Source organism: Phytophthora cinnamomi, assembly GCF_018691715.1.
Source record: "Phytophthora cinnamomi strain GKB4 chromosome Unknown Contig28, whole genome shotgun sequence".
NCBI classification, from domain to species: domain Eukaryota; phylum Oomycota; class Peronosporomycetes; order Peronosporales; family Peronosporaceae; genus Phytophthora; species Phytophthora cinnamomi.
Genome location: NW_027150961.1, coordinates 664,098 through 677,942, shown reverse-complemented (window position 1 = coordinate 677,942; position 13,845 = coordinate 664,098). Strand labels below are relative to the sequence as shown.

The following is a 13,845-nucleotide window of genomic DNA, read 5'->3' as shown; positions in this document are numbered from 1 at the left end:
CGGCAAGAAACAACAGAAAAGCACAGGCATTCAGTCAGTCATGCCTATTGCAGTCAGACGACCAAAATCGACATTTTCGGGGTGTTCAAATCTATATAGGCGCATTAGAAAACATTGCAGTATCACAGCCTATTTTCTATCGGACCGACATTCTTGAAGACCATAACCATACGAGTTGATATACCATTGGCAAAATGTTGTATGTAGTTTTTGTGATGGTCTTCAACAGGCCAACCCTGAGCCTTCAATTCGTCTTTTGTGACAAATCGACGTCACTCCTTCGTATACTGACCACGCCAATTGCCCCAAACATTTTTTTGATGGGGACAGTGGGGCACGGAGAGGTCGCAGGCTTCCGACTTTCTAGGTATCAATGTGAGCCTTGATAAATCATTGATTCGTGAATAAAGCACTATCTTACGGAATATGGCAAATGCCGCGTATTCCACGAATATTTCGAGAAAAGGGCGAAGGATATTTGTCACAGCGTTTTGATGCTTAGCGCTCGAAGGTTCTATGTTCCCTCGATGTACTCAGTTTTTTCCATACAGCAAAACCATGCCATTTACCATTATTCTTCCTCCACTGGCTCGCTTAGAAAAAAAAAAAACTCTTAGATAAACCTGACGTCGCTGATTGAACTACAGGTATCCCCGTCAGACCATCAATAAATTTCTTTTCATCCCTATGAAAATTGCGCGGTTTTGCTAAGCCATTTTTTTTTTGCATCAAAGGCTGCTCTGGCGACGAAGGCAATGGCTTGCGTAAAATTTCCTCTTAATCCCACTTGGCCATTTGTGAAGTTAACAGAGAAGATTTCAGATGGCGCGGGCGTAGAACATTGTTCGACGGCCTCCGAAATTCGTTTGGAAGAGGAATTCGCTGCAGCCAGACGAACCTTTTGACTTGCCATACGCTTGGTGACTTTAGACCTTCTTGGCTTGCACCTGGGTAAATTAGTCTTCTGCAGGCTCAAAATGTTCCGCACATACGCTCGTTGCGCCAAGTTCGCGTGCAATCCAGCGATTGTTGCCGTCCCAATGTTGCGCTATAGCCCAACATCTCTCCTCGTAGAAATCAACGTGCCTCTTGGCATCTTGAAGACCGAAGATAGAACAGAGTGAGTGATGGAGGCAAACGAAATTTGGTAACGTCATACTTGCCATTTCCAGTCAATAAAGCATTATTTCCCGGAACCGCACAGTTGAACAGAATTACCAAGTGCGCCTATGGGTAGAACACCACCGAAAATGTCTATTTTGGTCGTCGGCTGCAATAGACACACGATTGAAAATGGCTACAGGTCGTTTAAATATCGTTGAAGCAATTACTGGGGGTGTTTCGTGCTTATCAACGTTTTTTTTTGTTGTTGAGCACAATCCAAAGAAATAATCGTGCGCCTATGGTTTATAACGGCACTATGCGAGCCCGAGTGCAAAGTTACGTTTTCGCGAGAAACGGAAGCAGTGCTGATATTAGAAAGCATTTGAGGAAAGGCACCCTGATGTGTAAATAAAGATCGAGAAACAATGCCTCGTAACTCTGCTGCAAAGCGGATGTATGATGCAATCGCTTCTCAGGAGAAGAAGACTTCGGTGCTGCGTTTCTGGCACCAACAAAACGTTCTAAGATGGTCCCACCGGTTGATGAAGAGATAGCCTTTGGCGCGAGCTCGTGGATTGGATTGAGTGTCAAGTTGCGGTCGTATCGAGGACAAGGAACTCCGCTTTTTTTTTTTACCTTCATACAAGTTATCAACGGCATCAATCAGATTGCCATCCCGTCGGCTCACAATGGACGTCTGCCAGATATATCGTAACCGCGCGCCAACGAAGTCTAGAAAGCTAATATTTATTCAGACGATAATATCTACGTCTGGTGGGCGAAGGGTCGCGCACCCTTTGATTTGGCAACTGCCTTAAGTTTAATTTAGTGAGTATAGCGCGCCCTTTTGAAGCAACTGAACCGGCATATCAGGCAGCCTTTCGCCACAAAACGACAGCACGGGCATTCCATCGCAAACATGAAAGGAGTCTGATGCTCAAGTTCGTAATCTTTTCGACAAAGTACAAAGGAAATCTATGTTGAAGGCTCTGCAGAGATTGCCTCAACCCTCACTGTAATTGCCGATGTGGCCGCCACTGGGACACCATCCATCATATGTTTAGAAGACATTTAGCGCTTCGACCAGCGCTGCAAGCGTTTTAGGTCGCCCGCAATCCTCCATAGGATAGGAAGAACTCGGTGACGTCGAGATAAGCGCGACCGACTGGGAGGTGTGGTTCAAAGGCAGATCCGTCCCTTTTGTTACATCTCCGGCGGCAGGAGCCGACAGTTAGCCAACGCGAGATAGATTCGACGTGGAACCCGTTTCTGAACCGGATCATCTGGAGTTCGCCATCTGATCCAGAGTCTGCGCTCGGGGTCTGAAGCTGAATGCACGGTGCGCGCCTAGTTGGGACAGCCGGAGTGTAGTGACGTGTGTTCTAGCGCCAGCGAGCGCCAGAGCCGCATCGTGAACTCGCAGTTCAAGGCGCTGGGTTAGATTGTTAAGCTGGACTGCAGAGGTCGACACGTCCAGCGGTTCACCATGTCTACAAAACAGGAGAAGCGACGAGGAGGACAGATGATCGACCGCCACAAATTAGCACTAGTAATGCTGGGCTAAGGCGACATCAGCGCATGGCTTCGTATCGAATACGCTTTCTCAGTTCGCAATCTACTTTCCTGAGCTCAGTAGTCGGGTCCGGTAGCCAGGACGTCGAACGCAATGTTGACTTGCTCGCTGTCAACTTAATCTCACCAAGATAGCGGAGGCTGCAAACAAGACATAACGATGGGAATTTACCGGAGCCACTCCCGGGCCCGCTGGGGAATACGCTGGGTGGTACATAGCCGTTGTTTGGAGCGCAGCTGCACGCCGGTACCAGTGGACTGGACCGTTCACGTTACCAAAATTCAATGTTTGCAGGAGCTCTGGCGCTGGAAATGGGGGGCGTGGAGATGATACCCATGGTTTCGCCCGGAGGAGGAGGCACAAGCTCAACAATGGACCCAGAGATGGCTCGACGGGTTTAGTGATGAATAACTCCTGGCACTCCATCGGCTCAAAGTACAGCGGAGGCACACTTCAGTAGACGCGTGCATTCGTACTGCTTATCAGACATAGTTCATACCCGCCGGAAGGACGCTGCCCGTCCACGCAGCCGTATATCATGCCAGTAGCAAGTGTCTGTATCGGGAACTTGCGCCTGCCAGTTATCGGCGTAGCCCGAACAATAGGACCCCAGCTGGGTGACCAGGCTAGATCACTGAGAGTTAGTCAATGTATCCGAAACCAAACTTAGCTAAACATCCGGTCCACTCGTGACTTTGTGAGGTCATTGCAGTTCCCCGAGATCTGAAGACTTGGGGGCACATGTGCTCTGTGATACAATTTCCACGCTGATTTATGTTTAGTCTGTTGTGCTCCTACAGCAGACCATCTCAGCTCTGGTCACCAGCTGAATTCTTGATCAATTGTGCTTCAAGGTGTTTCCCATTCTTGTCCGCTGTCGGTGTCGTGAAACACCTCTAAGATTCGATCATAGCGACACCTCGATACTTACAGCTCCTTGTCGGTCGTCTCCTGCTGTCTGACTATACGACATCATCTGATTCGGTCGCGGATTCGCTGGGCTTATATTGGGACTACCGTTCCGGATCTTGAGTCGGTTACGGAGTCGCAGTTCGCGATCGAACTGTATTGTCACCATAGAACAATTCTTGTTTTGTCCTCACTTCACCACACGTACAACGAATCCATTACAGCTCAATCCCCAATGCCATCCGCCACAAACAGTATGGTTTTAATCGCTGGTAGCGCGCCACACTTTGCTGGTATATACCAAAATGTAGCTTGTAGAGCGTATCTGGGTACCCAAAGCTGTACATCGTACGCACTATGACGCCAACTCATTGCAGACGTACTACTGCTGACTATCAGCCCGTACGATATGTGTTTTCTACTTTTCTGTTCGTGGTGGTGCTCAAACACATCCAAGACCGCGTTCCATTTTCGCTCTGCTCCAGAAGGCTGCCAGTGCGGTCGCGATATGTAAAGCGTAGATCATAAAGTTTTTTCGGCAATGTCGCACATTCTTCCGCTCCTTAATTCGTTGGGCGCAGCGGGATCTTGATATACCAGCCAGCCGACACAAATAAAATAATGCAAGCATGCGTTAGACAGCGTTGGGTATTCTTAATTCAGAAAATCTTGCAATGAACATTCAAGTAGGCGTTTCTGTTCTTCATCTGGGTTGGTGTCGGCAGTTGAGAATAAACTCAGGTTGTTTCATGTCTCGACATAAACGGTCGCAGACACGTTTTGAGACCAGCTCCGCGAAATTATCGTATCTGCTTCGCGCTGTGAGGTTCGATGCCTTATATAGTCCTCCACTTTCAAGCGTCACTTCAACGTGCACACCACCACCTTCGAGCAAATGTTTACCAGTTAAACTATTTTAGATCAGGCGGCGCAGACGTTTAGACTATAGAAGTTGAAGTTAGAGATTATGTTGTGGTCACCGTAAAGTGCAAGTACTAGATCTCTTGGCTGGTATCTCGGCAACATCCTGGAATCGTTGCAGTTTAGTATACCAAAGGTTGCTGGTATTAGAGAGTTAGCGGAGTGGCGATAGCCAGATGCACAAATCAGAACATGGCCGTAAAGCTAAGGCCCCGTGACTACATATCCTTCCGAGTACAAGTGCACAACGACGTTAAAGCACATTATTCCCGACTCATTTACGGGTACGCAGCGATACGTGCCGCCCCCGAACGAAACCAAACGCGCACGGTCCGCGAGCCGACCTGGCCGAGGTCCATTACGCCTCTACGCTGTTCCGGTTGGACAGAAAAAAAACATAAGGCTAGTAGCTCGCGCCGCCGATGGCGAACGCGCTGAAGAAGCGCGGACGGACTGGGGCGTAATGGATGACGACCTTTTGCGGAGGGTACGCGTGACTGAGCTGTTCCTAACCGACAAAGGTTATCAGAGGGATTCAGTAGCGTCTTCCCGAATTTGATCCGCGGAAACGCCAGATCAATTGAATCCGTTGACGTTGGAGAAGTCCGCGACAACGACAGGATCTCGCGCGATCGCGTCGTCGTGAATTCGCTTCGGTAGGATGAAGTTGTTGTGAGGCGTCAGTGCCGATAGAATTAGCGCGGACGGGGCCCATATGACTTCTAACTTTTTTTTGCGTGCCTCGCGCTTGCCTGGTAACATACGCGTATTCGATCTCTTCTTTACGGAAGAAGGTGCTGACGATCAGTGCTGAAGCGCGTCTACGCTGGCATTGGCATTCAATCAAAGGTGCGAGAGATGGTAAGACGATGTCAGCTACCGGCTGGGCAGTGATCCCAAGCGCGTGGTGACGAATCGAACGAGGTGTACAAAGCCATATGGATCCGACGCGAAATCGAAGTCAAATAACGTAGCTTCGCGTTGGCAATAGCGAATGGAATACAGCGCGTTGTTGTTGTAATATGAAATGCAGTCGGAAGGCTTAATAGCGATAATATATAATTGTCTTGAAGGCACAATCTGGCAGATTCGGGTTGTTTTGTACCGTATTGCGACATTGATGTTTGAGTAGGGTAGGGTGCAAAATACGCATCGTCTATCAATATGTCTCTTAATCCGCACGATGTGCCATATGTTTTGGTACAAGCGATCTGGGACGTGAATCCGACGCCACTAAACCACTCTCCCAACGCGGGGCCAAATCGATCTAGGTCCTTCGACTGGAAATGCCAGAGCGGGGTGTGCTCGTTCGTACGCGGGTGCAGCGACCGTAGTAAGACTGTATTGCAGCAGGTATTGAGTCAACAATATCCTGTTCGTACTTGTCAATGCAACCGTTAGCAAACCTAACTCTGCCAAAAGCTTCTCTGCTAAGTTGTCATGCTTCTCGGCTAACTTTGGATCAAACCACTATCCGCCTCCACGCAGTTAAGCCATGCGCTACGGGGTGTTGCCGACATGTCCTCCCACCCGTCCGCGATCCGCGGTTACCACTTTCTGGCGGGCTGTGTCAGCGGAAGGGCGCGTCCGTCGGCCTGATCCAGCTGATATTGTGGTCAGCTACTTACAAGCTGCGGATCCGTTGGCTTCGGTGAAACTGTTCCGGCAGACATCTGCTGGCTGGCAGACCTGGGTATAACGCGCTGGAACTAGCATCGAAGCTCAATGGTGAGCTCCTTGAAAACAGACGAATAACCTCGTTATTGTGGGCCGAAACGTTGTCCAGCGGCAGCACGGGTTCGTCGTATCCGTCTCATCAAATTATTGGCGTAGAAACGTCGCAGAGATCATGGTACCAACCTGTGTGCTGTTGCCGTAGATCTACGCTAAGATCTGCTTAAGCTGTGATGGCCTTCACAGACGCTCATAGACTCCGCTGGCATTACAACGTGTTGATCACAGCCGTCGCTGGCTTCTTAGAAGAGCTTGGTCTTGAGCATGATGGACAGCATTTTTTCGTCGCGACGAACTCGAAACAAAAAAAGGTAAGACTGCTCCTTGTCGCGCCCACTAGAACGGATGCATACCGTCTTGTCGTCATTCTTCTGGATGTTCGAGAGGTAGGAATGTACTCAAAGAAGATTAAGGTGTTTTCCGTCAGCGTGGTAAGATAATAACGTCCACTCGAGTTCATCCATCGCAAAGCCCAACACGTCAGAACGGAAGCTAGCTGCTATTTCACAATGTATCGCTTGGGCAAAATCTGGCTCGAAAACTAAAGTGGTGGTGATGCAGAATCTGTCTTGCCAGGAGTTATTAGCTAGCCTCAAAGCCGCGGGTACACCTCGGGCCGCTCGCAGTGCGTGCGGCCGAAGAATCTTCGACGAAACTGGGGCAGCTTCGTCGCGGTAGTCGTTCCCCATCGAACTAGAGTCTTGATCGGCGTCTGCAGTCAGCGATGTGCCGATCCCGAGCTGGCGGACGCCACGACTCAGCTTCTGCCACCACAGTTACACATGGCGATGGTGTTTTGGTCCTTCTTCGTATTTAGAATTGGAGCAGCTCTTGCGCTTGGTGTCGAGGCCGTCCCTCTGGCTCAGGAAGAAGAACAGAGTCGATGTGTCTTGGTACCCAGCAACAGTAGGAGGTGACGACGGCGAGGACTGAAACTCGTGGGTCACCCAAGTGTTCTTGTGCTGGCGCAGTGTTACGTACCGTCCATTATTAACCCTTCTAGCCCCATATTATATCCTATAGAATAAGAAGTTTATGGGACAAAGTATGCAGCAAACTTTTGTTTCACGCCTCTATCTTCGCATATAAAGTTTGTATAGTGCCCGATCTATTTAGAGCTTTCCCGTTTGATGTGCGAGGGAATTGCCAGATAGACAGAATACTTCTGTGTTAATAGAAAGACAATATAAAATAACCAGGTTTGAAAATGATAAAAAGCCCACCGCGCCGCGTGTCAGCCCTCCTCCTCCATTCTCAAAATGGAACGGTCCAAGTGAAAGACAGCTAAAACGGCTATGGCGCGACCTGTAACAGGGTGGAAGGCCTTGCAAACCTACAGGCCCATAGCTAAAGGAACCATCGCTATGTGAAGCCGGGGATCAAGGCGCCTACAAGAGAAAACGCAACATCGACTTTTCGAGGGTGGGTAAGAATCTGCGTGTATTATATCGATTAATACTTGCGTAAAGGTTACTGAACAGGCGAACGCGTGATGCTTATAGTAGTATTGAACGGAATGGAAGCTGGTGGACGTTGGCGGTGCGGTCGGACAATGGTCGCGACAGCGCGTGCGTTGTTTCCCGATAAGCCTCGGCCTCCTGTCGTTCAGGGCAGCCGACACGTCGGTGGATACACACAATACCGTTGGAGGGTATGCTCCAGAGCAAAGGTATGTTACTATTCTGGCTGCTACAGAGGGGCAGTGCTGAATGCTATTATTTGTGATGACAGAACAGACAGCGTGGACGTGCAGAATGCTCTGGGTACTGTAGATGAACGACCACAACGTTCAGATTGTCTGCGCTACAGAGCTGGGTCTGCAGTGGTCACCCCTACTGTAGAAGCTACAAGAGCGCAATGGTGAGGCCAGCCAACTCTGGATGATGAGAGCAAGCTGGTGACGAGTCGGGCACCAATCAGATGATACCGGAATTACACCCTCATGAAGGTGAAGAATCGACGAGCAGAAACAAATGGCACGGACGTGAGTGAAGCGGCACCTCTCGAAGTTTTTTCGACTGGCGGGAGCACTTTATGGATGGGCTGCAGGGAAATGAAGCTGGCCAAATCGCTGCCGACCCATCAACATCGCTGGAAAACCCGCTAATTTGAGCGATGATGATTCTGATACGAAGACGATGAAGACGTCATGGAATAATGATTCCGGCCCAGTCATGTAGAGATTAGCGGGCGCGATGGGGAACTGAATGAAGCGGCCCCGGATGGGTCTTTTAACATGATGGACGATGGAGCTCAGAGCGTTGGGAAATACTGGCTGGATTGTGTACAATGAAGCGCACAGAGTGGTAAAGTCAAGGATGATACAGAGTTAGCGTTGCGATTCCTAAGCTTAATCTGTATATTATTGCTTTTGATTACCTGAAGGGCAGCTCAGCTAAAGCGGCTTCGGACTACTACAAGCGGACCTTGGCGTGACTCAATCTGCAACAGTCTACGCGAACACCGCTGGGTTTATTCTTTTATTTTCTGCCGGAAGGAGTTGCCAGATCCGCATTTGCCGACCAGAGACGGACCATGTACAGGCGAGCAGAGCATTTGTGCTGTCGCGGCATCTCGGCGTCAGAAGTTGCTTGCCGTCGAACCGCGAGATCCGCAGGTGGGTGTCCCCAATTTGGAGAGATCCAGGAAACCGACTGAGAAAGTTCAAACGGATCCAGCACGAGATTCTGCATGTATTTAGCACTTTTTCTTTGCGAGGGCCGTGCTCCAATCCGTGATGGTCTTGCTAGCATTGGTCGACGGAGGAAGAGCGCCATACCACGTGGGACGTTTTTCGCGTTTTCATGAAAAAGCTAGGTTCGAAGAGATCATGAAGTTTCTACGTTTCAGCAGCAATGAAGGAAGGTGGCCTTGGACGGGAAGCAAAGCGCCAGTTCGGCCAATCCTACAAGTGGTCGAAGACTTTTCGCCGAGGGTATCGGCAGCAGGAGTCGTATCCTTTGATTGAGTGTATGACGCCGAACCGCAGCAAGTACAGCCCATGAGAGTATTCATGCCGGACAAGCCCAGCAAATACGGAACCAAATTCTTTCATGACGTGCTGTGCTGAAACAGCACACTACTCTAGGTAACTCTGTCCTACGAATATGCAATTCCGGATCGTACAGAATAGCGAACTAATCTGTATGGTATTCTGTATCTGCTATTAGAGTTGAAGTTTGCTGCGGGGTGCTGACAAATGCAAAAGAAGAAAGAAAAAAAAGAAAGGCTTGGGCGACACACTGGGCGCCAGCGGGAAAAGCTGTCGTCAGGAACATCTCAAAAAAAGCATTGAGTGGGCGGTCATGAAGCGGCTGATTATGACGAATAATTTTATTCCTCTACAGCGTTGATCCTAAAGCTGCTAGGCATGGATCACTATCATGTAAAGGATGACTCAGGTCCGATCGCCTCGGGTGAATTCACCCTTTGCACTTCCACAAACAAAGACCACGGCGAATGCCACGTGGAGCCTACCGCATCATGCAAGCTCGCAATCACCCGGAGATGATTGCATTGGGATTCTGGATGGATTTTAAGCCCGTGACCATGCGCTGGCGACGGGCCACCCCAGTACTCGCACATAGACAGCGTACAGCGAAAAGGAAGGACGGAACACGCGCAGCGGTACCGTGTCGCAGCTGGTTGTGGATTATGGCCTCGGCATGGGGGGCGTTGATATCCACGACCAGCTGCGGGGATTACACCGCTACAGCATTCAAAAGTGCATTTCTCTTCGCAAGTACTACAAGCAATTGTTCCTGTGCATAGTGGACATGGCGGTAGTTAATAGCTTACCAAGATAGGGCCGGGTTCGTTCACCAAGAAGAAGTTGGAATTGACTACATTGTACATCGCCACACGCTGAAGAAGAGAGGAGAAGCACCGCTGACACACGCAGATTACCTTCGTCACTTGCACGGGCAGCTACTGGCCCAACGGAACATCAACTTTGGAGACCACGCCAGATGCTGGACCTCGTGTCAGTGCCCACCTCGCCAACTGGCACTCGTTAGTGAACACGGTGGACTACTACTCGAAGGGCCCCCAGAACAAACGCAGATAGTGCCTGTGTAAAGTGTGCTCGGCCTTCGCCGACACCAAGACCAAGTCGTTTGAGACCAGCTACTACTGCCCCAATGCATGACGCATTCGGAGGGCACCTTGTCAGGAAACGTTCGCCGTGTTGAAACGTAACACACTCCACGTGCTCCGCAAGTCTGGTACGAGACTTGGAGCGACGGCAAGAGCATCCCGCCAAGCCTAAAGAAGAGAATCCGCTTCCGTAAGCGGAAACGAGACCATGAACGTGAGGAATAAGTGGACGAAGAACGAGTTCGTAGGTTGCACATTTAGAATACGCGTACATGCTTGCAGAGGAATAAATCGCCCAGGTCCTCCTCACTAATCCGTTAGTTAGGAACTGGGCGATTCCCTCCTCGCCTTGCAATAAGCAGGCACAAGGATGGTGGTTGGCGCCACAGCACGTGCCATTTACAGGGTTGACGCGTTTACGGGGTTTACGCCTTCTTCTGCACCTCCACGAGACCAATAAGAATCACCATTCTCACAAATGTTGGATACATTTATTGGGTTTATGTACAGTTTTGCAGTAGTTTTGTGCACAATGTGCACGTTTTTCACTCGCTCCAGTGGGCGAAAGACTTACACCAGCATAGTTCTCAGAGGTTTTGATGTATGCTTTAGCCAAGATGTTCGGTTATCCTGGGATACAGAATATGCCGTGGGGTTAGAAGGGTTAGCGGCTATCGCCCCGAGGCATCTTGCCAAATAGGCTTTAATCTAAATGCAGGGCAGGCCAGTGGACGCATGCGCTCGGATTGACGCGGCTCTGGGGAGTTGTCGGAATCAATATATTAGCTTGGCTTTTTCTATATGATTAAACCTGGTGGTCAAAACTTAATGTCGGAATAAACAAGTTCTATACGGTACTAATTTTGAGGTCTATTGTACTGGGTATTGAGATTAAAGTATACTGGTTTCGGGAAGTATCTACTGAAAATTATTACTACGCCTTTCGGCATTCCCGAACGTTCGCATGCCTGCGCGGCCGGAATGCTGCGCGGCGTGAACCGAGCGGACGACGAGACGGACGACGAGATTTTGGCTGAGCTGATGCGCGAGGAAGCCGGCTGGCGTCCGAGCAGCGCGCGGCAGGGGGGAGACGCGCGTGAGTCGCGCTGGCGGCAGTTCATGGCGGCCGTCATGTTCCTGAGCCAGGTGTTCGTGGAGCTGGGGCGGCGTGGCCTGCGGTGTCTGCAGCGCAGCGTGCCGCGCTACGTCGCGTTCGTGGACCGGTGGCTGGTGCAGTCGATCCGCGTGTCGGTGCACCCCAGGAAGAAGATGAGCACGCTGCGCCTGCTGCTGGCGCTGGGCGTGGCGTTCGCGCTGCCGTATATCGTGTTCACCATCGGTCGCATGCGGTTTCCAGCGGGCCGAGGGGCCAAAGTGAGTGCGCGCGGTGGCTAGACTGCTAGCGTAAGGTCTGCTGAAAGGCTAACGGTTTCTGTGTACCTATTGCCGGCGTGGTCAGCGCGGACGAGCTGGACGACGAGAAAATCCGGTCGCTCATTATTGTGGACCGCGTGGACGCTCGTGCCGGGCCGTCGTCAAATGTTCCTGCGAGAAGGAGGCGACGGGCTGAAGTTGGACGACACGGCGCTACAATGCGAGAATACTGTCCAAGGCGTGAGGCTGCTCACGGATGCTATGGGTACGAGGCATTTGACCCTGCACTTGCTGCTGGATGGGCTGGAATATTGAGTGTGGTTGTTGTCGATTATAATACACTGCCAGGCTATGTGTGCACGCGATCGCAGCTGGACAAGGTGAAGACTGGCTGCTGCAACGAGACCGACGCGAGCCTCCCGCGGATAAAGCAGTTCACGTGCGATCGGTGCGATACGAACCCGCCGCACTGCTGCGACGTATTCGAGCACTGCGTGTCCTGCTGCATGCACCTCTCAACGTACGTTTTGTGTTGCTGCTATGGCCGGTTGAGCAGTTGCGCCTGCAGGCTGCGTAGAGCTACTTGGCGGACATTTGGTGTAGGCCCGGTTGAGCCCCCACGCACACACACACACTTGAAGGTCCCCAGCTGACCTTGAACTGTTTTTTCACCTTGTGGCGAGGTCTGTCAGACTGGTATCCGGCGAGACTACTTGACGCACGCTGACCCGAACCATCCGGTCTACAGCGACCCGGCCGAGATCACCGTGTTCCAGTACTGTCAGTACCGCTGCCGCACCTCGTCCGCGAGCGTGCAGCACCAGAACTCGTACCGAAGGTTGGTTTGGCTGGAACGAGGCGTTGGTGGTGGCTCGCGGTTCTAATGTGAGTCACTTGCCTGTGTCATGCGCTGCGCCAGCCACACCGCTCGTTCTGCTACGGGATCCACCGGCCGCTGAAGGTGCTGCCGACCGTCAACAGCGACGGCCTGCACGACGAATGGTTCGTTCTTGCACTGGTTTCAGTCGTTGGCCGCTCTGTGATGAACTCCGGTGTCTAACGCGCATCTGCGCGCTCATCCTTCTTCCGCCGTGAACAGGGCGGCGCGTCCAGGAGGGCGCGCGACCACCTCGTGCCGGCGGCGCAGCTCGAGCTGGACCCGTTCTACCGCGACTACGCCGTCGCTGCCGACTGAACGCCGGACGGCGTTTCGACAACCCGGCCCGGATAAGCCGCAGGATCGCGCGCCAGCTTCAAGGTGGCCACGTAGCCATCACTCGGGCGTCGTCGACGAACACGGTTGAAGTTGGCGTATCTTGTTGCGCAAATCGCGCCGTGTCAAGTGGCTCCGCCATATACGATGGCTGGGTCGATCTTTTCTCGTCCTTCCCGCCGCTGTCGTGGTCCTGTCGTGCCTGTGTGGGGCCCCGATCGGCGCGGCGCCGGCGACGGCGGCGTGCTCTCTTGCTAGGGGCAGCGAGCAAATGCCTCTCCGTGAGCGGGTCACGGGCACTCGCTCTGCGAGTCGCAGCGGCTGCAGTGGAAGGGCATGACGAGCAGCTGGCCGCGGACTTGCCGTTGCGCAGGCTTCGCATGCCGGGAGGGAGGTTTTGGTCTGAATATGAATATGGTACGGTCTGAATAATTCAGACGAGGCGGTCCTCTCTTGCTTCAACCTAAGGAACGCAAGGTTGGACCATGCCGGACCATGCAGAAACCGTGCCCTTTGCATCGGATTCTCCGCGCCGAAGATTCCGGGGCATCGTGTCTGGCAGTGCGCTTTAACTTGGTTTTGTTCTCAACAGTGCATGCGCTCTCGCAGGTGGACAGAGGGTGTAGCACAAGTGCGCGCAATCCAGCGCATACATTTCCCGAGTGAGTCACATCGAGGAAAAGTATCTTGGTGTGCGCTCGTAGTGCCGAGGCTAGCGCTCGGCGAGTTCCTCGGCGCTGGCGTGGTGGCGCAAGGCTAAGATGTTGTCGGTCGTCGCTGCGCTGGCAAGGCGGCTGGGCGGAGCGCTGGCGTGTCAAAAAGAAAAAAAGTGGCGGCTAGCTGGTCGACGACGAGCGCCGCCGCGCAAAGGTTCCGCAGACATCGACCGCCGCCGGTCACGGCAATTAGCAACCGGGGTGTG

At 51.9% G+C, this 13,845-nt stretch overlaps 1 protein-coding gene across 1 annotated transcript; it reads left to right on the top strand.

Moving 5' to 3' along the window:
* Positions 1-11,317: 11,317 nt before the first annotated feature.
* IUM83_14556 (uncharacterized protein) lies at positions 11,318-12,905 on the top strand (the record flags this gene model as incomplete). The annotated part of the gene is made up of 6 exons (XM_067939311.1): positions 11,318-11,685; positions 11,796-11,975; positions 12,059-12,230; positions 12,403-12,552; positions 12,630-12,712; positions 12,824-12,905. 6 exons carry the CDS (start codon positions 11,318-11,320, stop codon positions 12,903-12,905), a joined length of 1,035 nt encoding a protein of 344 aa, XP_067793565.1.
* Between the last annotated feature and the right edge of the window lie 940 nt (positions 12,906-13,845).